The 25,255-nt window shown below is 42.4% G+C and overlaps 1 protein-coding gene across 1 annotated transcript in view; it reads right to left on the reverse strand.

Annotated features, from left to right (window-relative positions):
• The window catches only part of LOC141100758 (uncharacterized), a 450,303-nt gene that overhangs the window by 99,079 nt on the left and 325,969 nt on the right, over positions 1-25,255 (reverse strand). Inside the window, 2 exon segments of the mRNA XM_073589442.1 lie at positions 2,625-2,741; positions 11,669-11,788. Of these exon segments, the coding sequence (XP_073445543.1) occupies positions 2,625-2,741; positions 11,669-11,788 (237 nt within the window).

The following is a 25,255-nucleotide window of genomic DNA, read 5'->3' on the forward strand; positions in this document are numbered from 1 at the left end:
TTAAGGGGTTCACTAAAGGGGTTAACTAATGGGACAGTTTTATAGGGCGGGTCGTTACGTACGTGGCGATACCTAATATGTGTACTTTTATTGTTTTTTTTTTTTTATTTCCAAAAAATGGATTTATTGGGGGAATATATTTTTTTTTTCTAATTTATTTGGCGATTTTTTTTTTTTAATTATTTTAACATTTTTTTTTATTTTTTTTTTTAACTTTATTATATAGTCCCAGGTGGGACATCACTGTCTTGTGACAGATCGCTGATCTGTCACATCACAGATCACTGTGACAGATCAGCAATCTGTCACAGGCAGTGCAGAAGGCTTCCTCATGCCTGCGCTTTGCAGGCACTGAGGAAGCCAGCTTCCTGCAGGCCCCCGAAGGCCCCCGTCGCCATCTTGGATTCGGAGACCTGCAGGAAAGGAGCCCCCTGCAGCAGCGCTGCACATTGCGCTGCCGTGGGGGGCTCAGGGAAGCACGGAGGGAGCCCCCTCCCTGCCGATGCTTCCCTTTAACTCCCGGTACACCGCGATCATGTTTGATCATGGTGTGCAAGGGGTTAACGTGTCGGGGGCGGTCCGTGACCGCCCCTGACACATTGTGCCGGGTGTCAGCTGTGATAATCAGCTGACACCCAGCCGCGATCAGCGGCGCTCACCACGTGGGCGCCGCTTATCGCTGAGATGTACTATCCCGTCCATGGGCATAGGGGCCCGGGTCCCATGGACGGGATAGTACGTCTCATGTCAGAAAGGGGTTAAGAAGCAGTGGCAGCCAGCAACCTCTCCCTATGCTAAGATTGGCAGAAGTAAAATGATGGTCGTCGTTCAAGGCTTTTATAGCCACTGTGACGCCACACAAAGCAAGCCAATCACTGAAATGCCCTTCTCTAAGATCGTGGTGGCCGCTGCCCATATCATCGCGTTGCCCAGAGTGTGAGGCCTTGCTCATTGGCAGAGAAAAGGTGCCTGAAAGCATTATGGGAAACGTGACTTTGGCGCTCGGGTCGGCGACCGCATGGCCGACCTCACGCTATGGTCGGGTTTCGCTTGTCGAAAACCGACTTTAGTGAAAGTCGGCGACTTTTAAATTTCAACGACCCATTTCGCTCAACTTTAGTAGTCATATTAGGACCTTTGGATTACCTGTTAAATTTGTGCAATCTTATTGGTGTTTGATACCCATTTAATGCTGGGGGCTTATGTGGTATCTAGCTTTGATAAAGACCGCAGCTGTGGTCGAAACGCGTCGCTTGTCCTCCAGTGCTTTGTGATGTCCAATGAGCTCTTCATGTTTTTAACTATCATGGGATATAACAAGTTAATTTTTATACTTCATGGAGCTGGAATATTTTTTTGAATTTTTTACGTGTTCACGTCTCATCAGGACGGAGTACTGGGTACCTTCTTCTAAACGGTGTGCTGGCTTTTTTCTATTTTCAAGTGTAGTCCACAACCTATTCTAGCAAAATGTGCTCTCCGAAAGTAAAATTTTTCACTTTTCTCCCGAGCCCTGATGTGTGGCTAAACAGTACAGTACAGCTAATTATGGGATATTGCCAGCATTCAAGGGAAATTGTGCATATGGGGGGTCATATTAACCTATTTTTCTTTGTGAAAAGATAAAATATGTTGTTAAATATATTTTTCCTGTAAAAATGTAATTATTTTTTCTTTGCCATGTAATGGTATAACATTCTGCTAAACATCTTTGATGTCAATATGATCACTGCACGTTTCAATGAATTCATTGAGTGGTGTAGTTTGTATGGGAGTTTCTACTGGTCTAGCACCTCAAAGGCTCTTCCAATGTCACATGGCACCCGCAAACCATAACAGCAAAATCTGCACTATAATATGGCACTTTTTCCTTTCTGAGCTTTGCACTGTGTCTGAAAAGTAGTTTCTGACCACGTATAGGGTATTGTCATACTCAGGAGAAAATGCACAAAATTTTGCGTGGTCTATTTTTCTCCTGTTGCTCTTGAAATGAAAAAACGGCTATAAAGCAACTTTTTTGTGTAAAATAACAAAATTTTCATATTTTGCTTCCACTATATTTTAATTCCTGTGAAGCACCTGAAGGGTTCACGAACGTTCTAAATGTGGTTTTCAATACCTTAGGGGGTTCAGTTTTTATAAAGAGGTCACTTTTGGGCTTTTTAAATAGGCCCCTAAAAGGCACTTTAAATGTGAAGTGTTTCCAAATAGAAATGTTGATGGAAAAATGAAAAATTGCTGCTAAACTAAAAAAAATCTTTTAAAAACTGTTCTGATGTAAAGAAGTGTGGAAAGTGTTTCTTATTAACTATTTTAGTGGTATAACTATGGTATACGTTTAAGGACATAACATTTAAATCACATTTTTATTTCTTTTCCACTTAGGAAAAGAGCATAATGTAATGAATAGCCTGATTACAGCCAAATATCAGTATATAATAAGTATCACTCAAAATGACGTTTTCTTGTAGTATGAAGAGCTTAAATTTTAAACAGATTCTGGAAAATAATTATAATATACTTTTTGTCAGGATCCCTGTTACTTTGATGCCATAACTGCATTTTTTTTAACAAAGCTAAAAAGGAAAAGTTGTAACAAGAATCAATGACAATTCAGAACTCACCTGTGAATCCATCATTACAGGTACAGGTGTAACTTCCTACTGTGTTAGTGCAGGTGGCATCAGGTGAGCAGATATTGGTCAGACATTCATCAATATCATCACACTGGGTCCCATCACCTAATTTATATAAAATATTTCCCAGTTAATCGAGGATATTACATTAAAAATAAATGTAAACATGAATGTGTAGTATTCTAACCCTAATTTGGCCTTAATGCCAACACATCGTTTTTTTTCTCATTCCAGGAGTCATAATCTTTTTTCTTTTAGTAGACTTAGCTGTATGAGGATTATTTTTTAGTGTGAAGAGTTGTATTTGACAGTGGCACCATTTGAAGGTACGTACAATACAATACTTATTTTATTAACTCCTTATGGGAAGAAATAGAAAAAACTATTATTCTGTTGCTGCTTTTTGACATTTTAAAATTTACAATTTTAATTAGCTGCAAAAACGAAATATTATCTTAATTCTGTTGCTCATTGTGAAAATGACAATATCAGATTTATGTTGCATCATTTATGCTTCATCTTTTTCATATTCTATATGAAAAAAATTCACTTGTCTTTGTTTCCCCAAAATTATGGTGTGATCGGTCCTATTTTGGGGTACAAATAAATTTTCTGTCACTTTTTATTGTACTTTTTGTGAGGTGGAATAAACAAAAAAAGCAGTACCGTATATACTCGAGTATAAGCCGACCCGAGTATAAGCCGACCCCCCTAATTTTGCCACAAAAAACTGGGAAAACTTATTGACTCGTGTATAAGCCGAGGGTGCACAGTGAGTGGCCTCAGTTATTTGCAGTGTGTGGCCCCAGTTATGATGCACAGTGAGTGGCCCCAGTTATGATGCACAGTGAGTGGTCCCAGTTATGATGCACAGTGAGTGGTCCCAGTTATCATGCACAGTGAGTGGCCCCAGTTACGATGCACAGTGAGTGGCCCCAGTTATGCTGCACAGTGAGTGGCCCCAGTTATGATGCACAGTGAGTGGCCCCAGTTATGCTGCACAGTGAGTGGCCCCAGTTATGTGTACAGTGAGTGGCCCCAGTTATCATGCACAGTGAGTGGCCCCAGTTATCATGCACAGTGAGTGGCCCCAGTTATCATGCACAGTGAGTGGCCCCAGTTATCATGCACAGTGAGTGGCCCCAGTTATCATGCACAGTGAGTGGCCCCAGTTATGCACAGTGAGTGGCCCCAGTAATCATGCACAGTGAGTGGCCCCAGCTTTGCTGCACAGTGAGTGGCCCCAGCTTTGCTGCACAGTGAGTGGCCCCAGTTATGCACAGTGAGTGGCCCCAGTTATTTGTACAGTGTGTGGCCCCAGTTATTTGCACAATGAGTGGCCCCAGTTATGATGTACAGTGTGTGGCCCCAGTTATCTGCACAATGAGTGGCCCCAGTTATGATGCACAGTGTGTGGCCCCATCATGTTGCTGCTGCCGCTGCCTCCCTTACAAAAAAAACAAAAACCTGTATACTCCCCTCAGTCGCTGCCCCCTGCTCATCGGCGTTGCGCTCTGCAGTGACTGTGCAGGCAGAGAGCGATAGCGCTCTCTGACCTGAATGTCACTGCAGAGGATGCAAGACAGCAGAGCGCAGGGACAGGTGAATATGCCTCCCAACCCCCCCTTCATACTCACCGGGTCCTGGCGCTTGTCTCTGCAGCTCCCCTGCTTGTTTCATGTTGTCGGCGCTTCTCTCTTCCTGGTTCAGTGGTCACGTGGCACCCGCTCATTAAATATGTGCATATTTAATGAGCGGGTACCATTTGACAGCTGAAGCAGGAAGAGAGAAGCGCCGACAACATGTAACAAGCAGGGGAGCTGCAGAGAAGGGTGAGTATGATCTGACACCCCCGCTCCCCCTCCCCCACCGATCCCCCCGGTATATGACTCGTGTATAAGCCGAGAGGGGGACTTTCAGCCCAAAAAAATGGGCTGAAAATCTCGGCTTATACACGAGTATATACGGTAATTCTGTCTAGTATTTTCAAACACCACTCATCATTTGGTATAATTAACACTTCCACATTGTTCTGCAGATTGATTTGATAATGTGATTTTGAATATCAATTTTATTTATCATTTTTTATGTTTTACTGCTTTTGCTAAATAAAATTTTTTTTTTTAAATTTAAGCTTTTGGTCACTATATTCTGGAAGCCATAACTTATGTATTTTTATATGGACAGAGCTATGTGAGGACTTTTGCAGGACAAAATCCATGACTATTTGATCACTTTCTATTTCATTTTTCCCGTAGAGCAATGCAGAAAACTATAATTCTGGCATTTTTGTTATTGTGTTTGTGTTCTCCATAAATAAATAAGGATAAAATTTATTAGTATGGGTCAATATTTTTGTGCAAAAATCCTTCAATTTTTTATTTTTTATTTTTTTTGGGGGGGATCTCACTCTGAGAGTCATAATCTTTTATTTTTTCTGAGCACAGAGCTCTGTGAGAGCTTGTTCTGTCATATGCTCTCTGCTCCTTTTTGGGGAGCAGACAATGGCTGGGAGCTTATGTTCCCGGGGATGCTAGATTTCTCCCACCATGTCAGTGTCTGCTGAAGTGTTGTCAAGTGGGAAAACTTGCTCATAGCAACGAATCACAGCTCACCTTCTTTTAACCAGCTCTGGTGAAATGAGAGATGCTTAGTGATTGGTTGCAAGAAAAACTGTTGCTCATAGCAACCAATCACAGCTCAGCTTTTTTTAAACAGCTTTGGTGAAATGAAAGATGCTTCATGATTGGTTGGTGATACAAACACACACATACATTCAGTTTTATATATAGAGATTTTTTATGTTTTACTGCTTTTGCTATATAAAAAAACATTTCTAAAAATTAATTTTTTGTTCACTATATTCTGGAAACCATAACTTATGTATTTTTATCTCGACAGAGTTATGTGAGGACTTTTGCAGGACAAACAGTATTTTGCAGGACAAAATCCATGACTTTTTGATCACTTTCTATTTAATTTTTCCTGTAGAGCAATGCAGAAAAACTACAATTCTGGCACTTTGTTATTGTGTTTGTGTTCTCCATAATTAAATAAAGATAAAATGTATTAGTATGGGTCAATATTTTTGTGCAAAAATCCCTCAATTAGTTTTTTTTTGGGGGGAGGATCTTACTCTGAGATCCATAATCTTTTATTTTTTCTGAGCACAGAGCTCTGTGAGAGCTTGTTGACTTGTGTGTAAAAAGCTGTAGTTTGTATTGGTTCTATTTTTGTCATTATATTTTTATATGAGGAGTGAGAAAAAATAGCAAATTCTGTCATGGGAAATAATTATATATCACAACTTCCTGCCTTGAGACATACAGTATTTGATCCCTTGCTGATTTTGCAAGTTTGCCCACTGACAAAGACATGAACGGTCTATAATTTTAAGGGTAGGTTAATTTTAACATTGAGAGATATAATATCAAAAATAAAATCCAGAAAATCACATTGTATAAATTATATAAATGGCTCAGTGGATAGCACTGCAGCCTTGCAGTGTTAGGGTCCTGGGTTCGAATCCCACCAAGGACAACTTCTGCAAGGAGTTTGTATGTTCCCCCTGTGTTTGCGTGGGTTTCCTCCTGGAACTCCGGTTTAATCCCACATTCCAAAGACATACTGATAGGGAATTTAGATTGTGAGCCCCATCAGGGACAGTGATGATAATGTGTGCAAACTGTAAAGCGCTGCGGAATAAGTTAGCGCTATATAAAAATAAAGATTATTATTTGTATTTTGCAGTGAGAAATGAGTGTTTGATCCCCTACCAACTATTAAGAGTTCTGGATCCTACAGACCAGTTAGATGCTCCTAATCACCTCTCTTCCTGCATTGAGGACAGCTGTCTTACATAGTCACCTTTTCAAAAGACTCCTGTCCACAGACTCAATTAATCAGTCAGACTCTAACCTCTACAACAAGAGCAAGACCAAAGAGTTTTATAAGGATGCCAGGGACAAGATCATAGACCTGCACAAAGCTGGAATGGGCTACAAAACCATACGTATGACACTGGGTGAGAAGGTGACAACTGTTGGTGCAATAGTAAGAAAATGGAAGAAATACATAATGACTATCAATCGACATTGATCTGGGGCACCACGCAAAATCTCACCTCATGGGGTATCCTTGATCATGAAGAAGGTGAAAGATCAGCGTAAAATTACACAGGGGGAAATTGTTAATGATCTCAAGGCAGATGGGACCAGTCACCAAGAAAGCTATTAGTAACACATTACGTTGTAAAGGTATAAAATCCTGCAGTGCCCGCAAGGTCACTCTGCTCAAGAAGGCACATGTGCAGGCCAATCTGAAATTTGCCAATGAACACCTGGATGATTCTGTGAGTGACTGGGAGAAGGTGCTGTGGTAAGATGAGAAAGAAATTGAGTTCTTTGGCATTAACTTAATTGGCCATCTTTGGAGGAAAAGAAATGCTGATTATGACCAAATAACACCATCGCCATTCTCAAGTATGGAGCTGGAAACATTATGTTTTAGGGGTGTTTCTCTGCTAAGGGCACACGTCTACTTAACCGCATCAATGGGAGAATGGGTAGAGCCATGTAACATAAAATCCTGAGTGACAACCTTCCACCAGGACATTAAAAATGGGTCGTGGCTGGGTCTTCCAGCAACAAAACAATCCAAAACATACAGCCAAGGCAACAAAGAAGTGGCTCAAAAAGAAGAACATTATAGACATGGAGTGGCATAGCCAGTCTCCACTCTCCAGACCTTAATCCCATAGAAAACTTATGAAGGGAGTTGAAGCTCTGAGATTCCTAGCGACAGCCTCAAATCTTAATGATTTAGAGGTGATCTGCAAAGGGGAGGGGACCAAAATTCCTCCTGACATGTGCACAAACCTTATCATCAATTCCAAAAAAACATCTGATTCCTGTGCTTGCCAACAACGATTTTGCCACCAAGTATTAAGTATTGTTTGCCAGAGGGAGCAAATACTTATTTCTCACTGCAAAATGCAAATAAATTTATATAATTTATACAATGTGATTTTCTGAATTTAATTTTTGAAATTCTATCTCTCAATGTTAATATTAACCTTCCAGACTAGTACAGGGATTCCCTATCGAGGAGACTTATTTCATTGTTTTCAATGTTGGGACAGCAATTTTTGGGGAGCACTATACTCTGGAGAATGATAGATGGGGCCCACCATACACTGGAACATTCCAAAGGTGGACATCAGACACTGGAGCAGCATTTACAGGGCCCATTATACACTAGAGCATTAGATATGGGGCCCATTATGTTTGGAGCATTATTTGGGCCCATAACACAGTGGAGCTTCATCCATGGGGACCAACATATACTGTAGCATTATGTGGAGCTCATCATATACTATTTCAAACATTATATGGGACCAATGATTCTGTATGGAGAAATAGATGGGCCTTGTCATGAGATGTAAAAAGTGAAGTATTTTTCATTGTACTATACCGCTATTTCTCTGCCATATCGGAGCATGATGAGTTGTGGTATGTGTTAAAGGGGCGCTCTTTCGCCCAGGGCACATGAAAACCTGGAGCCAGCCCTCCCCCCCACAACTTTAGCCAAATAACCCCCATTTTTCAGTGCGTAACTTGTATTATGAAGTTAATTAAGGTTGACAAGCTTAAGTAAGAAGAATTGATGCTTTTGGCATTCAAATGGGCACTGTAGGTGTGTTTCCTGTCCTCCTCTCACTGCCGACTTTTATTCCTCATTGACTTACATTGGGTTTCGTGTTTCGGGACGACCCCGACTTTTCCCTATAATCGGCCGATCTTGCTCGACCCGACTTTTGGAAAAGTCGGGTTTCACGAAACGAAACTCGACCCTAAAAAACCAAAAGTCGCTCAACTCTACTCATTATTAATTCCAAAAAACATCTGACTCCTGTGCTTCCCAACAACGATTTTGCTACCAAGTATTAAGTGTTGTTTGCCAGAGGGATCAAATACTTATTTCTCACTGCAAAATGTAAATAAATTTATCTCATTCATACAATGTGATTTTCTGAATTTTATTTTTGAAATTCTATCTCTCAATGTTAATATTAATCTACCCTTAAAATTATAGACTGTTCATGTCTTTGTCGGTGGGCAAACTATCAAAATCAGCAAGGGATCAAATACTTATTTCCTCCACTGTACCTGATTATAGTATGCACCCAGATTTTAAGTAACAGAAAATTAGAATATTTACTGCGAATTAAATTTTTTTTAGTGATATAAGAAATAGGAGAGATTAATTTTAGTATCTTGTACAGTCAGGTAAAATTAATATTTTAATACCATTACTACTAATATATTGTTACAATCTTAAATGGCAAAGCCAAAAGTTTCCCGATAATGGAGCAATAAGCAAATGTTGGGATAAAGGAGAGCCTATCATTTTTTATAAATAGTAGTATTAGTTGATAATACGGGAGTAGACAACTTTACTACATCATTTTAGGATATTTATTGTTATTAATTCTATCCTGATGGGGATCATTTAATATTGGCTTCTAGAAGAATCAAAGTGGCTGGAGATATGTGGTCTCTGCTTCATATTCCTCTTCTTCTCCCCATTCTTGCTTTAGTCACTTTTTAGTTTGCTAAAGCCACACACATTGTACCCATCTAGACCAAGCAGTCAGACTAGTCATTACAGGTATTTATTAAGGGAGGGCGTGTGGCATGTCTATTAGCACACGAAAAACCATTGAGCCATTGTGATGTGCCAATAACATTATCATAAAAATTAGAAGTTTAAAGCCTTAGCCCTGGAGGAACACAGTTATGTAGCTGGCGTTGCATTGACTTGGTTGTCACTATTCACATATTCGGGCTGTAAACTTTACTGGTTTTATGCTCTTTTCAAAAGAGGAGAGGTTGAATAGGAAAGTAGGAAGAGTATGGCTGGATGTTAAGCAATAGGGGAGGATGGCTTATCAGGAAGTTAAATCCTTCAGAGTAAAAATAAAATAAGACTCTAAAAACTATCTTTTTGTTTAATCTATAGACCCCCACTAACATTACTGTGGAGTGTGAGAGTCAGCTGCATCATTAGATGGTGAAGGCTCACAGTTCAGTAGAGTAGTAAATATAGGATATTTCAACTACCCAAATATCGACTGGCATCACGGTATTGCTTCAACTTTCAAGGGGTAGATATTTTCTGAAACTTGTTAGATAATTATATGAGCCAGTTCATCTAAGAACCTACAGGAGGCGATACTCTTTTGGATCAGGCCATTTAATTTCTAACAATGCAGAAAAGAAAATCCTGAAAATCTTAGTACCAGTGACCACAATATCATTCTTTTTTCCATAAAGTGTAAAAAAAAAACCTCAAGATTGGGAGGATGAAAACACTTAATCTTAAAAAGACCAATTTCTCAGTTTTAAGGCTGCAGTTCAGGGTATTGACTCTTATCAACGTGAATGAAATGTGCCCAGAAAAGCTGCATCCATGAGTTCTTAAGGAACTCAGCTAATTTGCATTGAGCCTTTAGAAACTGGTACTATCCCAAGCAACTGATGTACAGCTAATGTGGTGCTTATTTTTCATAAAAGCTTTAAGTCTTTCCACAATAATTATAACGGCATACCAAAAAGAAAACAAATTCCTGAATTTCCGATATTGTTCATTCTGCCTGCCAAAAATTGGAATAGAATGCGAAAATGTTATGTACCCAGAAATTGTACCAATAAAAACGTCAACTTGTACAGCAAAAGATAAACCCTAACATGACTATTGACAAAAATGTTTAAAAATTTATAGCTCTCAAAATATGGCTATGTAAGTGCTTTTTTTTTTGCAAAAAAATATCTTTTAGTGTGTGACAGAGGCCAAACATACAAAAATGATATAAATCTATTAATTGCACCAATCCAAAGAATAAATTTGTCTAATCACTTATACCTGCATGCATAATGGCCTGAAAAATAAATAAAATCAATTTTTGACGTGGTATTGATTTATTCATTTCGCACATTTATCCTGCGTGCTACGCTGAGCGCTTACAGCGGCCGCTCAATTTAAATTTCTGAAAAACATGATTAAAATAGACCCTCTGGTGGAAGATTCCCTATAATGAGGCAAATGGTGATACTGTGGACACCATCTGGCCTATGATAAGGCAGTGTCCGCCCTTTTATGCATGCACAAAAGTGCGGTCAACCACAATTTGATGTACTTCTGAAAAGAAGGACACCTTTGAAAAGAGTCCAGATGGAGTGCAGAGAAACTTTGCTGCCTCAGTACAGTGAATGGACCCAATCTCAATAACTAGTATCTGTTGAAGTGTTCCAGAGTTATTATCACAAAAATTGGCACTGGTCAGAATTGCAAAATTTGGCCTGGTCAGGAAGGTGAAAACGTGCTTGGTGGTGAAGGCATTAATTAAAGCTTTGTCTGTAATCTTCGAGGAAAAATTGAAAAGTTTTACTGACATTTTAAGTTATTATAATACAAGTCCAATTATTATGCAAGGATCTATACATCCACAATTATTGGACATAAATTAAGGGTCTTGCATGAAGTGTTTATAAGAATGAAGTACGTCATATTTGAAAGGAGTTTTCTGCTTTCTGTTTAAAATAAAACATCTGCCTTACTCATTCTCCCCATATATAAAAGTAGTTATGCATATATGGTGAAGCAATTAATGTGGCTTTTGGCCCTCACTAATTAATAGTGTTATTTTACATGACAGGTTCCCTTTAAACAGAATGTACATATAGCTACATGTCTTCAATTGACTTCCAATAAAACAGTACATCATGTTGTATACATTTTTGGTGCGCTCCCATTGTTGTCTACAACTCTTAATGCAATAAGATGCATTTCTGTTTATACATTTGTTCAACATGTAAGAATTAGAAGCTTTTTTATTATACAATTTGAGAAAATTTGTTAACAGGAAATTGAATCTTTTTTAGACAAATCGTCAAAGCCTTGAAATTTAAATTTCAAAATATCCACTCATCTCAACTATTAAGGATTACATGGTGAAAACTATGATGGCTTACCTGTGAATCCATCTTTACAAGTACAGATGAAACTTCCTTCAGTGTTATTGCAGGTTGCATCAGGTGAGCAGATATTATTGATCTCACATTCATTAATATCTTCACAGTAGGTTTCATCACCTGAATAATATGAAATGATCCATGGTTAAGAGATGTACAGTAGACATGAAGGCTTACTACTCTATATATACAGAAAAGATGTATATCTTTGTACCGTGTTGGCCAGTAGGATCTCAGTGCAGGAATGAATGTGTCGCATTGATTTATGGCTTTTTACATCAATTAAGGAATTTGCTGCTAAGACCTTGTGGGGGCATCACAACACAGAACCAGACCCCAATCAGAGGACAATAAAACTTTCACTCCTTATCTATGAACTGGTCCAATATATATGGCCATAACTCCCCCATAATGATAGTCCTGCTTCACGTCACTTGACTTATCCATTGCATTTTTTCTGTGCTGTGGTGTGCATAAATATGTGATTCTTCAGATTTTGTATTAATCAATGCCTGATGAAGAGACCTGAATAGTCTCGAAAGCTTTCAATTTGTTACCATCTTTTCAGTTAGACATTAAAAGGTACAGTATCAACCACTGAGGACTCTCAATTTTTCTATTCTATATATATTCTCTAATCTGCTATTGAAAAATAGGAATATGAAAGCCTAGAGCATGGTTCACCAACTCCAGTTCTCAAGGCCCACCAACAGATCATGTTTTCAGGATTTCATTTGTATTGCACAGGTGAAGCAGTTATCACCTGAGCAATACTAAGGAAATCCTGAAAACATGATCTGTTGGTGGGCCTTGAGGACTGGAGTTGGGGAACCCTGGCCTAGAGAAACATCAAATTGCTCGACTTGCTAAAGCATCAACAATGATAACAACTGTCAGATGCAGAGATGAGCGGATCTTTTGAAATTAATTTTCGCCTTATTTTCCTAAATAATTTAATTTGCAAATCGCCATAGTTAAAATAACTGTAATGGCCTGATAAATATGTGTAGAACAGGGATGAGCAAATGAGCTCTGTCATACTAGGAGGGAGACATTGCTTGTGCAGGCCTGTGTTTATACAGTATAATGAATCGGAGTCCTGTAGTATTGATACTGGTGCTGAAACTGACAGAGCAACCAACAATGGACAGGAACCCAACAATGAAAGATGCCTTAACTTTGGCTGTTGGGCTCACATATACTAGCCAATCCATACCTTTTTTTCACTGCAAATTTTTCTTAGCAATATTGCAGTTTCATTTTTCCAATATTCCATATCTACATAAAGTAGCATTTTCCTATTTTCTATGGCAGTAATGTGTAAGAGAATGGTCAGCCATAATATACTGAGCGGCTATGATGAATCGGGCAGCCATCTTGTCAAAGTTAGAAAAGATTCAACTTTCACAAAAGAACTAATAAGATGTACTTTTAAATGGAGGATGTGAAATGAAATCATGTCTGCTAGCAGATCTGGTAGGAAAATTGGATCAATAGGGGAATAGGTTAACAAATATATGGTCAATGTGTGTATACGTGATAATGTTGGTAGAGAACAGAATCATTAAAATGTCAAATGCATGAATTTATGGATCAAGCCTGAAAGCAGTGATAAGATTAAGGACAGTAGCTATAGATACCAATGACTTATGTTTTTTAGTGTTGTTTGGGGAAACATTAATTAATGTCTCCGTATTATCTAATATATAAAGCTCAAGTGTGTGTATGGATGCATGTATGTGTGTATGTCCGGGATTGGCATCCACACCGTCGCAGCTACAGCCACAAAATTTGGCACAGTCACACGTCTGGACCCCGAGAGTGTCCTAGGTTATGTTGTGAGGCGAAATTTTAACCCCGTGCGTTACAATTCACCAAACAATTTTGCCCCTATCTGCATAATGGGGAAAAGTGTGTGTATCAAGCCCCGCCCCTCATTATGATGTCATAATGGTTGACTATGGGATGGAGGATGTGTGATGGGTATATGGTCACTGGACTATGGGATGGAGGATATGTATGACAGGTATATGGGCACGGGACTATGGGATGGCGGATATGTATGATGGGTATATGGGCATGGGACTATGAGATGAAGGATGTGTGATTTGCATATGGGCGCTCGACTATGGGATGGCGAATATGTATGATGGGTGTATGGGCATGGGACTATGGGATGGAGGATGTGTGATGGGTATATGGGCATGGGACTATGGGATGGAGGATGCGTGCTAGGTATATGGGCACTCGACTATGGGATGGAGGATATGTATGATTGGTATATGGGCACGGGCCTATGGGATCGTGGACATGTATGATGAGTATATGGGCACAGGTCTATGGGATGGAGGATAGTTATAATTTGCTATAACTAACCACAGTTAGTTACTATGCCCGGGCAGCGCCGGGCTCTTCAGCTAGTGTCATTATATTCTTTGCTCTAAACCACGTTTCTCTAGAATTATCATGTAAACACCCTCTGCAGCAAAATGCAGCTTTCTTTGTTCTAATTATGCATAAGAAGTCCCTGTTACTGTTGCTCGGTGCCATTCTACCGCCCTCATGCCGCTGTGCCACACCATGGCCAGGGCACAGAGCCTTATTACCGCCAGACTTCCTAGCGAATCTCTGCCCATCTGAATTCCTGTTTTTGCCTGCATATTTCAACTTTTCTGATTTTCTGTTCTGTTTTGCCATGTATCTCCTGAATAAACCTCAACCTCAGCTTTATAAGAAGATTGTCTGCAATTTTGTCCGGCTCTTCCAACTCTCCCAGTAAGAACTTTCTCTTACATAATGCAGTTCCAATTTTCCAATGTTTTAGATAGATGAAAGGGATAGTGAACTATCTCTTTCATCTGTACATGGTGTCAGTGCCTCACAGTTATATCCATCACCTATGAAAAAAGCATATCACCTAAAATGAAAGTTTCTTTTAATATTAATATAATATTTTTGTCACGATCCCTGCTGCGTTAAATTGCATAATTGACTACACTTTTAATGTAAACATAGGAATCACAACATATAAGAACTCATCATAGAATCTATCATTGCAAGTACAGAAGAAGTTCCCTATTGTGTTAGTGCAGATTGCATTAAGTGAGTAGATATTTTTGGCCTCACATTCATCGATATGATCACAATTAGTTCAATCTCCAATTAATGTAAAATGTTTACAGTTAACTGAGGATATATCACTAGAGACAGATGAGATAATGAAAATGTATTAATCTTCATATATTATCTTATCAGTTCTTGAAAAAAGGAATATGTAAACCATAACACGTTGAACTTCCAAATGAAATATTTTGAGAGAATACCCAAGCTGCTTAACCCTCTCAATACCATGATCAATAGCAATCACAGCACTTAGAAGGTTGAGAGAGAGAAGAGGCTACCTGTCTCATCCCTTGGGTACCTGGCTACCTGTCTCATCCCTTTGGCACCCCAGAAAAGCATTTACGGGCAGGTGATGATAGTCATGGCAGCTGATGGTCAATAATGAACTCCGAGTCAGCCAATTATGGAGTTCTGTTAAACTCAGACAGAAGTAGGGTCCTACAGGAGATCTGCCTGTGCAAACTGGCCGGTCTAATGCATTGCAAATTTTAAATCTCACACAACAAAAAAGAGAAAAATTTTTTTAAAAAATTGTAAAAATCTAAAAAAAAAACAGAAAATAAAGAACAAAAAAATTTACACCAATAAATAAATATAAACAACAAAAAGTGGCAAAAACTATGCTTTATCATCATATCGCCGAACAACAACTGGAAAAAGACGAGCTAAAAATCATCGAATGTAAATTAAAATGGTAAAGTTGAAAATATTGTCTTGCCCTGTAGAAAACAAGCTCACTGATTGTCTGCAGAAAAATAAAAAAGGTACAGCTCACACAATAAGGTGATGCAAAAACTATTTTTTTCGTTTGTAAAATTGTCTTTAGTTTGTAAGAGTGTAAAAACAAAATAATAATATGTGTGGTGTCACTGTAAAGGTACTGTCACACTTAGCAATGCACCAGCGATCCCGACCAGCGATATGACGTGGTCAGGATCGCTGGTGCATCGTTAAGTGGTCACTAGTGAGCTGCTACACAGGCAGCTCTCACCAGTGACATCGCAGTGGTCGGGGGTCACTGCTTACCTGTCAGACAAGACGATCCTGACGTCCTCCCGCCCGCGTCCACGCGTCGCTTGTCTCCACAGCAGGAAGCGCAGCAGGAAGCAGATGATGAGAAGCGTCCAGGACGTTCTCACACGATCAGCGATAACCAGCGGGGGAGCGGTCGGAGGTAAGTATCAGACATAGCGATATCGCTAGCAATATCGATATATTGTTACAAAAACCAGTGACGTTATAGCGATATCGCTAGCGATATCGCTTAGTGTGACAGGCCCTTAAGTGTCCCGACCGAAGGAATAAGGATATCTTATCACTTTTTCTAAACAATGAATGGCATTAAAAAATAATTGCCTAATTTCTGCTTTCTGTTTATTCTGCCTCCCAAAAATCAGAATAGAAAGTGAACAAAAAATGTTACAAGCCACAAAATGGTACCTATAAGATCAAGCCCTCACATGACTGAGGATGAAAAATAGAAAAATTGTAGCTCTCAAAATATGGTGATGCAAAAACTTTCTTTTTGTGTGTGAGCTAGTTCTATGTGCTACGCTGATCTCATACATTAGGGTTTCCATTCAAATCTCTGAAATACACAACTCATTCAAAAATTTTTATGAACATTCCCTATAATGAGACAGATGGAGACTCTTGATTCCGTCTGACCTATCATTAGAGTTGAGCGACTTTTGGTTTTTTAGGGTCGAGTTTCGTTTCGTGAAACCCGACTTTTCCAAAAGTCGGGTAGAGCAAGATCGTCCGATTATAGGGAAAAGTCGGGGTCGTCCCGAAACACGAAACCCAATGTAAGTCAATGGGGAATAAAAGTCGGCAGTGAGAGGAGGACAGGAAACACACCTACAGTGCCCATTTGAATGCCAAAAGCATCAATTCTTCTTACTTAAGCTTGTCAACCTTAATTAACTTCATAATACATGTTACGCACTGAAAAATGGGGGTTATTTGGCTAAAGTTGTGGGGGGGGCTGGCTCCAGGTTTTCATGTGCCCTGGGCGAAAGAGCGCCCCTTTAACACATACCACAACTCATCATGCTCCGATACGGCAGAGAAATAGCGGTATAGTACAATGAAAAATACTTCACTTTTTACATCTCATGACGAGGCTCATCTATTTCTCCATACAGAATCATTGGTCCCATATAATGTTTGAAACAGTATATGATGAGCTCCACATAATGCTACAGTATATGTTGGTCCCCATGGATGAAGCTCCACTGTGTTATGGGCCCAAATAATGCTCCAAACATAATGGGCCCCATTTCTAATGCTCTAGTGTATAATGGGCCCTGTAAATGCTGCTCCAGTGTCTGATGTCCACCTTTGGAATGTTCCAGTGTATGGTGGGCCCCATCTATCATTCTCCAGAGTATAGTGCTCCCCAAAAATTGATGTCCCAACATTGAAAACAATCAAATAAGTCTCCTCGCTAGGGAATCCCTGTACTAGTCTGGACTCCTCGTCGTTCCCATCTTCCATCTCACTGCACAGTATTTCAACCTTGCAAGTGCTGTGATCCTGAGCAAGCAGGGGGGGCCCACTCGTTGGCGACGGCACTGGCACAGGGCCCCTGATAGTATGGTGGTGTGTCTGATGGCGGGTGGGCCGAACCTGCACTTTCATCTGCAGCTTCCTCTTTGTCACCGTGTAAGATGGAACTGTATATGGGAAGGGTAACCTGAGTTTCATCAGGGTCAGATTCAGGCCGTGTAGCGTGCGAGGGGAATGTAGTGGTCTGGGTAAATGTACCAGCAGATTCATCGAGCAGTGGCTGGGCATCAGTGCACTTGTGTCGCCCCCAGGAGTACGGTCGCCACAGTGGCATTACCTTCCTCCTATGGAGTGTGATGTCATGCTTGGGAGCAACGAACGATCTCTCTAGCAGGTTAACTGATTGGGCGGCGTTATTCCCATGAGTCATGACCCTCCATACAGCGTTCATGAAGGCAAAGTGTTTGTTTTACGTGGGCAGTATGGTTGCAAAGCTGAACCTTAAAGGAATGTCCAGAAGGGCACCACCAGGAGTGGAGCCTACGGCGTAATTTGACTCAACACGGGCAACCTCAACCATGCCAGCTACAGAAAAGATACACACATTGCAAGCTTAATTCCGTTAACGAACGAGACTCCGTCATGCCCCGCGGTCCAAGTCCGGCTTACTAAAGGGACACGTGAGGCTCTTGCACATGAGATTGGCCAATAACTGGTGTGTCATGCCCTTACATGTCCGTGGCTGCATGTGCGCTACACTGAAAAGGCCAGCGTTTGTCGCTTACAGGTGCAGATAACCCGCTGAACAACGTTAGTGATGGGGATCACTGATTACAATTATTACCCACGAACAATGATTTCCCAGTAAGTGCAGGTCAATGGCAGTTCCGGAATTAGGCCTAACCGTCATTCCTGAAAAAATGAAAAACTTACGTGTGCAAACCACAGGTGCTGTAGCTTGCTTAACAGCTCGCCAGCCGTTCTCACGCCCAGTATGGATTACACGTGATTGCACAAAGGTGAGAAAGGGTACCGTATCCCCAGATAACATGTATGGATAGCATAGTGTACACATTCAAAATATATGTCTATACATCAGGAGGCAGGCTCAGACGGTGTTAGGCCCAGTATGGATTGCACGTGATTGCACAAAGGTTAGAAAGGGTACCGTATCCCCGGATAACATGTATGGATAGCATAGTGTACACATTCAAAATATCATAGAATCATAGAATCATAGAATCATAGAATCGTAGAGTTGGAAGGGACCTCCTGGGCCATCTGGTCCAACCCCCTGCTCAAAGCAGGATTCGCTAAATCATCCCAGTCAGATGTCTGTCCAGCCTCTGTTTGAAGACTTCCATTGAAGGAGAACTCACCACTTCTCGTGGCAGCCTGTTCCACTCATTGATCACTCTAACTGTCAAAAAGTTTTTTCTAATATCTAATCTGTGTCTCCTCCCATTCAGTTTCATCCCATTGCTTCTAGTCTTTCCTTGTGCAAATGAGAATAAAGTTGATCCTTCTACAATGTGACAGCCCTTTAGATATTTGTAGACAGCTATTAAGTCTCCTCTCAGTCTTCTCTTTTGCAAACTAAACATTCCCAAATCCTGCAACCTTTCCTCATAAGACAGGGTTTGCAGACCGGTCACCATTCTGGTCGCTCTTTTCTGAACTTGCTCCAGTTTGTTGATGTCTTTTTTAAAATGTGGTGCCCAAAACTGGACACAATGTTCCAGATGAGGTCTGACCAAAGAGGAGTAGAGGGAAATAATGACTTCACGTGATCTAGACTGTATGCTTCTGTTAATACATCCTAGAATTGCATTTGCCTTTTTTGCTGCTGCATCACACTGTTGACTCATATTCAGTCTGTGATCTATTAGTATACCCAAGTCTTTTTCATATATGTCTACACATCAGGAGGCAGGCTCAGACGGTGTTAGGCCCAGTATGGATTGCACGTGATTGCACAAAGGTTAGAAAGGGTACCGTATCCCCAGATAACATGTATGGATAGCGTACACATTCAAAATATATGTCTATACATCAGGAGGCAGGCTCAAACGGTGTCAGGCAAAGTATGGATTTGACGGCCCAGACTACACAGCGGAGGATCAGGGAGAGGTAAAGATTTCAAATGCTGGGGCCCTGCCCAAGCAAGGGGGGCCCAGTCGTGGGCGTCGGTACTGGCACTGGGCCCCTCATAGTACGGCGGTGTGTCTGACGGCGGGTGTGCACCACCACCGTCAGAGACACTTGATTGCACTATGAGGGACCCTGTGCCAGTGCCCGCGCCCAAGAGTCGGCCTACCCACCTGTCCAGGGCAACGGCACTCGCACGGTGTCGTGCGCTAGGTGGTGACCCCGGCCATGGGGGGGAGGCAGCACAGTTAGGGAGTTTTAGAAAGTGGCATATGTTGATGTTGGACATTCAGCTGATGCAAAAGGTGAAATAAGTCCCAGGAAGAGGTGGACCAAAGCAAGCCATTTTTCTGTCACCCTATGTGTCATCAGGGGAAGGTGGGACAAAATCCTTGGAAACCCATGCGTGGTTCATTTTAATGAAGGTTAGATCATCCACATTTTGGGTTGACAGACGGGTCCTTTTTTCTGTCAGGATTGATCCAGCTGCACTGAAGACTCTTTCCGATAGCACACTTGCAGCTGGGCAAACGAGCTCCTGTAAGGCATATTGTGCCAATTCAGGCCAGGTGTCCAGTTTAGCGGCCCAATAGTCAAAGGGGAATGACCTGTGTGGGAGAACATCGATATGGGAGGAAAAGTAGTTTGTAACCATAGTTGACAACTGCTGTCTCCTGTCACTTTCCATCGATGCAGTATTACCAGTTGTGTGAGCGGTACTTGAAAAATCAGTCCACAACATTGTCATGAAACCCCTGTCTCCAACGCCACTTCTGCTGTGTGCACCACGAACACCTCTGCCAAGCTGACCCCGGCCCGTACGGCTCGTGTGAGAACCATCACCGCTGCTGTGTGCTGGGAATGCCTCAAGCAACCGATTTACCAGAGTTGCTTGTTTATTAGCCAATATTAGGTCAAGGTTCTCCTGTGGCATGATGTTTTGTAATTTGCCTTTATAGCGTGGATCCAGGATGCTGGCCAACCAGTAGTCGTCATCGTTCATCATTTTGGCAATGCGGGGGTCCCTTTTTAGGATCTGCAAGGCATAATCTGACGTGTGGGCCAATGTTCCCGGTGTCAATGATGCACTGCGAGTGCTGGTTGGAGGAGCACTTTCTGGAAAATCCACATCCCTCCAGTCACGCACAAACCCTGTACCAGAACTTGCCACGCCAACATTTTCACTTGCCCCACGAGATGCATCCTCCTCCCCTAAGTAATCATCCCCATCATCCTCCTCCTCCTCTTCTTCCTCCACCTCGTCCAGGAGAGGTCCCTGAGCAGACAATGGCTGAATGTCATCAAGGATTCCCTCCTCCTCTTCCTCCTCATCAACATTGGCTGCAGAAGCCTGCTCCTTAAGGTGCGTCAAAGTTTGCATGAGCAGACGCATAAGTGGGATGCTCATGCTTAGGATGGCGTCGTCTGCGCTTACCAGCCGTGTGCATTCCTCAAAACACTGAAGGACTTTACAGAGGTCTTTCAGCTTCGACCACTGCACACCTGTCAACTCCATGTCTGCTCTCAAAGTGCCTGGCCGTGTATCCTCCCACAAATGCATTATGGCCTGCCTCTGCTCGCACAGCCGCTCCACCATGTGCAGGGTGGAGTTCCACCTTGTTGCAATGTCGATAATGAGGCGGTGGTTGGGAAGGTGGAGCAATCGCTTCAGCTTCTGCATACGAACGGAGTGTACAGGCGACCGGCGGATGTGCGCACACAGTCTTCGCACCTTCTGGAGCAGGGCTGTTAACTCCGGATAATTTTTGAGGAAGCACTGCACCACCAGGTTCAAGGTGTGAGCCAAGCAAGGTATGTGGCTGAGTTTTGAAAGGGCTATGGCTGCCACAAAATTACGGCCGTTATCACTAACTACCTTGCCTGCCTCAAGATATACACTGCCCAGCCATGACTCAGTTTGTCGCTTCAAGTACTCGGCCAGCACCTAGGCGGTGTGTCTGTCGCCCAAACACATCATCTGCAACACAGCCTGCTGACGCTTTCCACTAACTGCTCGATAGGGGGACACATCGTGTGCAACAGTGGCAGCTGCAGATGGAGTGCTCGTACGACTGCGCTCTGTGGACGAGCTTTCGCTTCTGGAGGAGGAGGAGGGTCGAACGCCTACAGCCAACTGTTTCCTATACCGTGGGCTAGGCAGCACTGTCCCACCACCGCTGTCCCCTGTGCACCCTGCATCCACCACATTAACCCAGTGTGCAGTGATGGACACGTAACGGCCCTGGCCATGCCGACTGGACCATGCATCTGTTGTGAGGTGCACCTTTCCGCTCACTGACTGCTTGAGTGCATGGACAATGTGGTCTTTCACATGATGGTGGAGGGCTGGGATGGCTTTGCGAGAGAAGAAGTGGCGACTGGGTAGGTCATAGCGTGGTACTGCAAAGGCCATGAGTTCGCGGAAAGCTGTGCTTTCCACCAACCGAAAGGGCATCATCTCAAACGAGATTAGTTTGGCAATGTGGGCGTTCAAACCCAGTGTATGCGGATGAGAGACTGAGTACTTTCTTGACCTACTCATAGTGTCTGGGAGGGTGAGCTGGACTTGAGAGCTGCATATGGTGGAAGTAGCGGTGGACAGGGCAGACTGAGAGAGGGTTGATGATGGTGATGGAGTTGGTGTTCTTTCTGATGGCCTAGAATCAGTCTTTCGTTGATATAACAGTGGGATTCCCTGACTGCTGTGGCCTTGCAACGACACCTCAACATTTGCTGCTGTGCTAACCGGTGGGCTTACAGTGGGGGAAACAATGTAGCGTTGCTGACTACCTTCGTTGTGATCAGTTGCACATGTGGCACTTGAGGTTTGGTGTTGTGTCCACGCTTGCAAGTGCATGCTGGTTAAATGTCTAAGCATGCAACTGGTATTCAAATTTTTCAGATTTTTCCCTCGGCTAAAGGTCTTTGCGCACTTCTTACAGATAACCTTGGCCTGATCATGAGGATTTTGTTCAAAAAAGTGCCACACTGCACTCTTCCTACTTTGGCAGACATTTTGCGGCCTAGCACGCTGTGATCTTTTGACCCTCTGGACAAGCTGTCCAGCAACTCTTTTGATGTTTGGAACCTGTCTTTGGAGTGCTCCGGGCCTGCCAGATAACAGCTGTTGCAATGTCGATGTCTGCTGTGGATGCTCCTCATCTGAGCTATTGGAAGCAGCACCCTCTTCCCCCAATGGATGCCAATCTGGGTCAACAACTGGGTCATCCATCACCTCCTCTTCTATGTCATGTGCACCTTCCTCTGTGTCACCGTGTATGGTGGTATAGTTTGCGGGAAGGGGCACCTGAGTCTCATCAGGGTCAGAATCTGGCTCTGTACACTGCGAGGACAATGTAGTGCTCTGAGTGAATGTACCAGCAGAATCATCTATCAGTGGCTGTGCATCAGTGCACTCCATGTCAGATTCATCTTGGCCTGGGTAATTCAACATTTCACTTGATAATCCAGGCATGGTATGTGAAAACAGCTCCATGGAGTAATCAGTAGTATGGCCTGCGTCATCCTTCAATCTTGGTTGGGGTGAAGGACACAAGGAAAGGTGTGGTTCATGAACATGAGCCTCCAATGACGACTCAGTGCTTTTACTTTTTACAACTGAAGAAGAGGAGGCGATAGAGCTGGAGGCTGAGTCAGCAATGTAAGACAAAACTTTTTCCCTATGCTCTGGCTTTAAAAGCGGTTTGCCAACTCCTAGAAAAATAAGCCTTCGAAACCTTATGGAGCCAGACGATGACGCAGGCTCAACACCTCCTGCATTCGGTCCTATTTTGCTCTTGCCACTACCATCAGATCCACCACCAACACCATCATTACCAGCTGCCAACCCCAGCCCAATTCCACGGCCTCTTCCACCAGCCTTCCTCATTTTTGGTAGAAATGTAGACAAAATCCAACAAACTATATAGTAATGTAAAACAAGGTACAAGGTGTCTATAAGACAGGGGAGATTTTGAATTTCTGCACACACTAGTGGACACTGGACACTTTTGGATTGTGTGAGGCCCACTTAATATCTGAGCGCTATGTCACAGGCTCGATGGCACAGCTGTGACCAAAGTGACTAGAGGATAAGGGAGATTTTGAATTTCTGCACACACTTGTGGACACTGGACACTTTTGGATTGTGTGAGGCCCACTTAATATCTGAGCGCTATGTCACAGGCTCGATGGCACAGCTGTGACCAAAGTGACTAGAGGATAAGGGAGATTTTGAATTTCTGCAGACACTTGTGGACACTGGACACTTTTGGATTGTGTGAGGCCCACTTTATCTGAGCGCTATGTCACAGGCTCGATGGCACAGCTGTGACCAAAGTGACTAGAGGATAAGGGAGATTTTGAATTTCTGCAGACACTTGTGGACACTGGACACTTTTGGATTGTGTGAGGCCCACTTTATCTGAGCGCTATGTCACAGGCTCGATGGCACAGCTGTGACAAAAGTGACTAGAGGATAAGGGAGATTTCGAATTTCTGCAGACACTTGTGGACACTGGACATTTTTGGATTGTGTGAGGCCCACTGAATATCTGAGCGCTATGTCACAGGCTCGATGGCACAGCAGTGACCAAAGTGACTAGAGGATAAGGGAGATTTTGAATTTCTGCTCACACTAGTGGACAATGGACACTTTTGGATTGTGTGAGGCCCACTGAATATCTGAGCGCTATGTCACAGGCTCGATGGCACAGCTGTGACCAAAGTGACTAGAGGATAAGTGAGATTTTGAATTTCTGCACACACTAGTGGACACTGGACACTTTTGGATTGTGTGAGGCCCACTTAATATCTGAGCGCTATGTCACAGGCTCGATGGCACATCTGTGACCAAAGTGACTAGAGGATAAGGGAGATTTTGAATTTCTGCTCACACTTGTGGACACTGGACACTTTTGGATTGTGTGAGGCCCACTGAATATCTGAGCGCTATGTCACAGGCTCGATGGCACAGCTGTGACCAAAGTGACTAGAGGATAAGGGAGATTTTGAATTTCTGCTCACACTAGTGGACAATGGACACTTTTGGATTGTGTGAGGCCCACTGAGTATCTGAGCGCTATGTCACAGGCTCGATGGCACAGCTGTGACCAAAGTGACTAGAGGATAAGGGAGATTTTGATTTTCTGCTCACACTAGTGGACAATGGACAATTTTGGATTGTGTGAGGCCCACTGAATATCTGAGCGCTATGTCACAGGCTCGATGGCACAGCAGTGACCAAAGTGACTAGAGGATAAGGGAGATTTTGAATTTCTGCTCACACTAGTGGACAATGGACACTTTTGGATTGTGTGAGGCCCACTGAATATCTGAGCGCTATGTCACAGGCTCGATGGCACAGCTGTGACAAAAGTGACTAGAGGATAAGGGAGATTTTGAATTTCTGCAGACACTTGTGGACACTGGACACTTTTGGATTGTGTGAGGCCCACTGAATATCACTATCACAGCGCTATGTCACAGGCAGAAATTGGCTAGTGTATCACAAACTACAAGGTGTATGTAGAATTGGGCAGAATAGGAATCTCCCTAGAGTGCAGGTCTGTAAGAACGGAACATGTCCTCGACTTATTCTCACAGAGTGACACACTGATAGCTTCACTGTGGCTGTGATAACAGCTGTTACACGGTACTGTGTGAGGAGCGTACACCGCTGTATGGTGTGAAAAAATGCACGCTCAGTACCTCAGCAGGACAAAAAAAAAAATTGGGATTGCTTTTAAAAAAGCAGTTTGCAGAGCAGTGGGTAAACAGCAATGCAGCTGTCAGGAAGCCTTAGAA

The sequence above is a fragment of the Dendrobates tinctorius genome, unplaced genomic scaffold, assembly GCF_039654945.1.
Source record: "Dendrobates tinctorius isolate UK_male_01 unplaced genomic scaffold, ASM3965494v1 ptg000107l, whole genome shotgun sequence".
In the NCBI taxonomy this organism is placed as follows: Eukaryota; Metazoa; Chordata; class Amphibia; order Anura; family Dendrobatidae; genus Dendrobates; species Dendrobates tinctorius.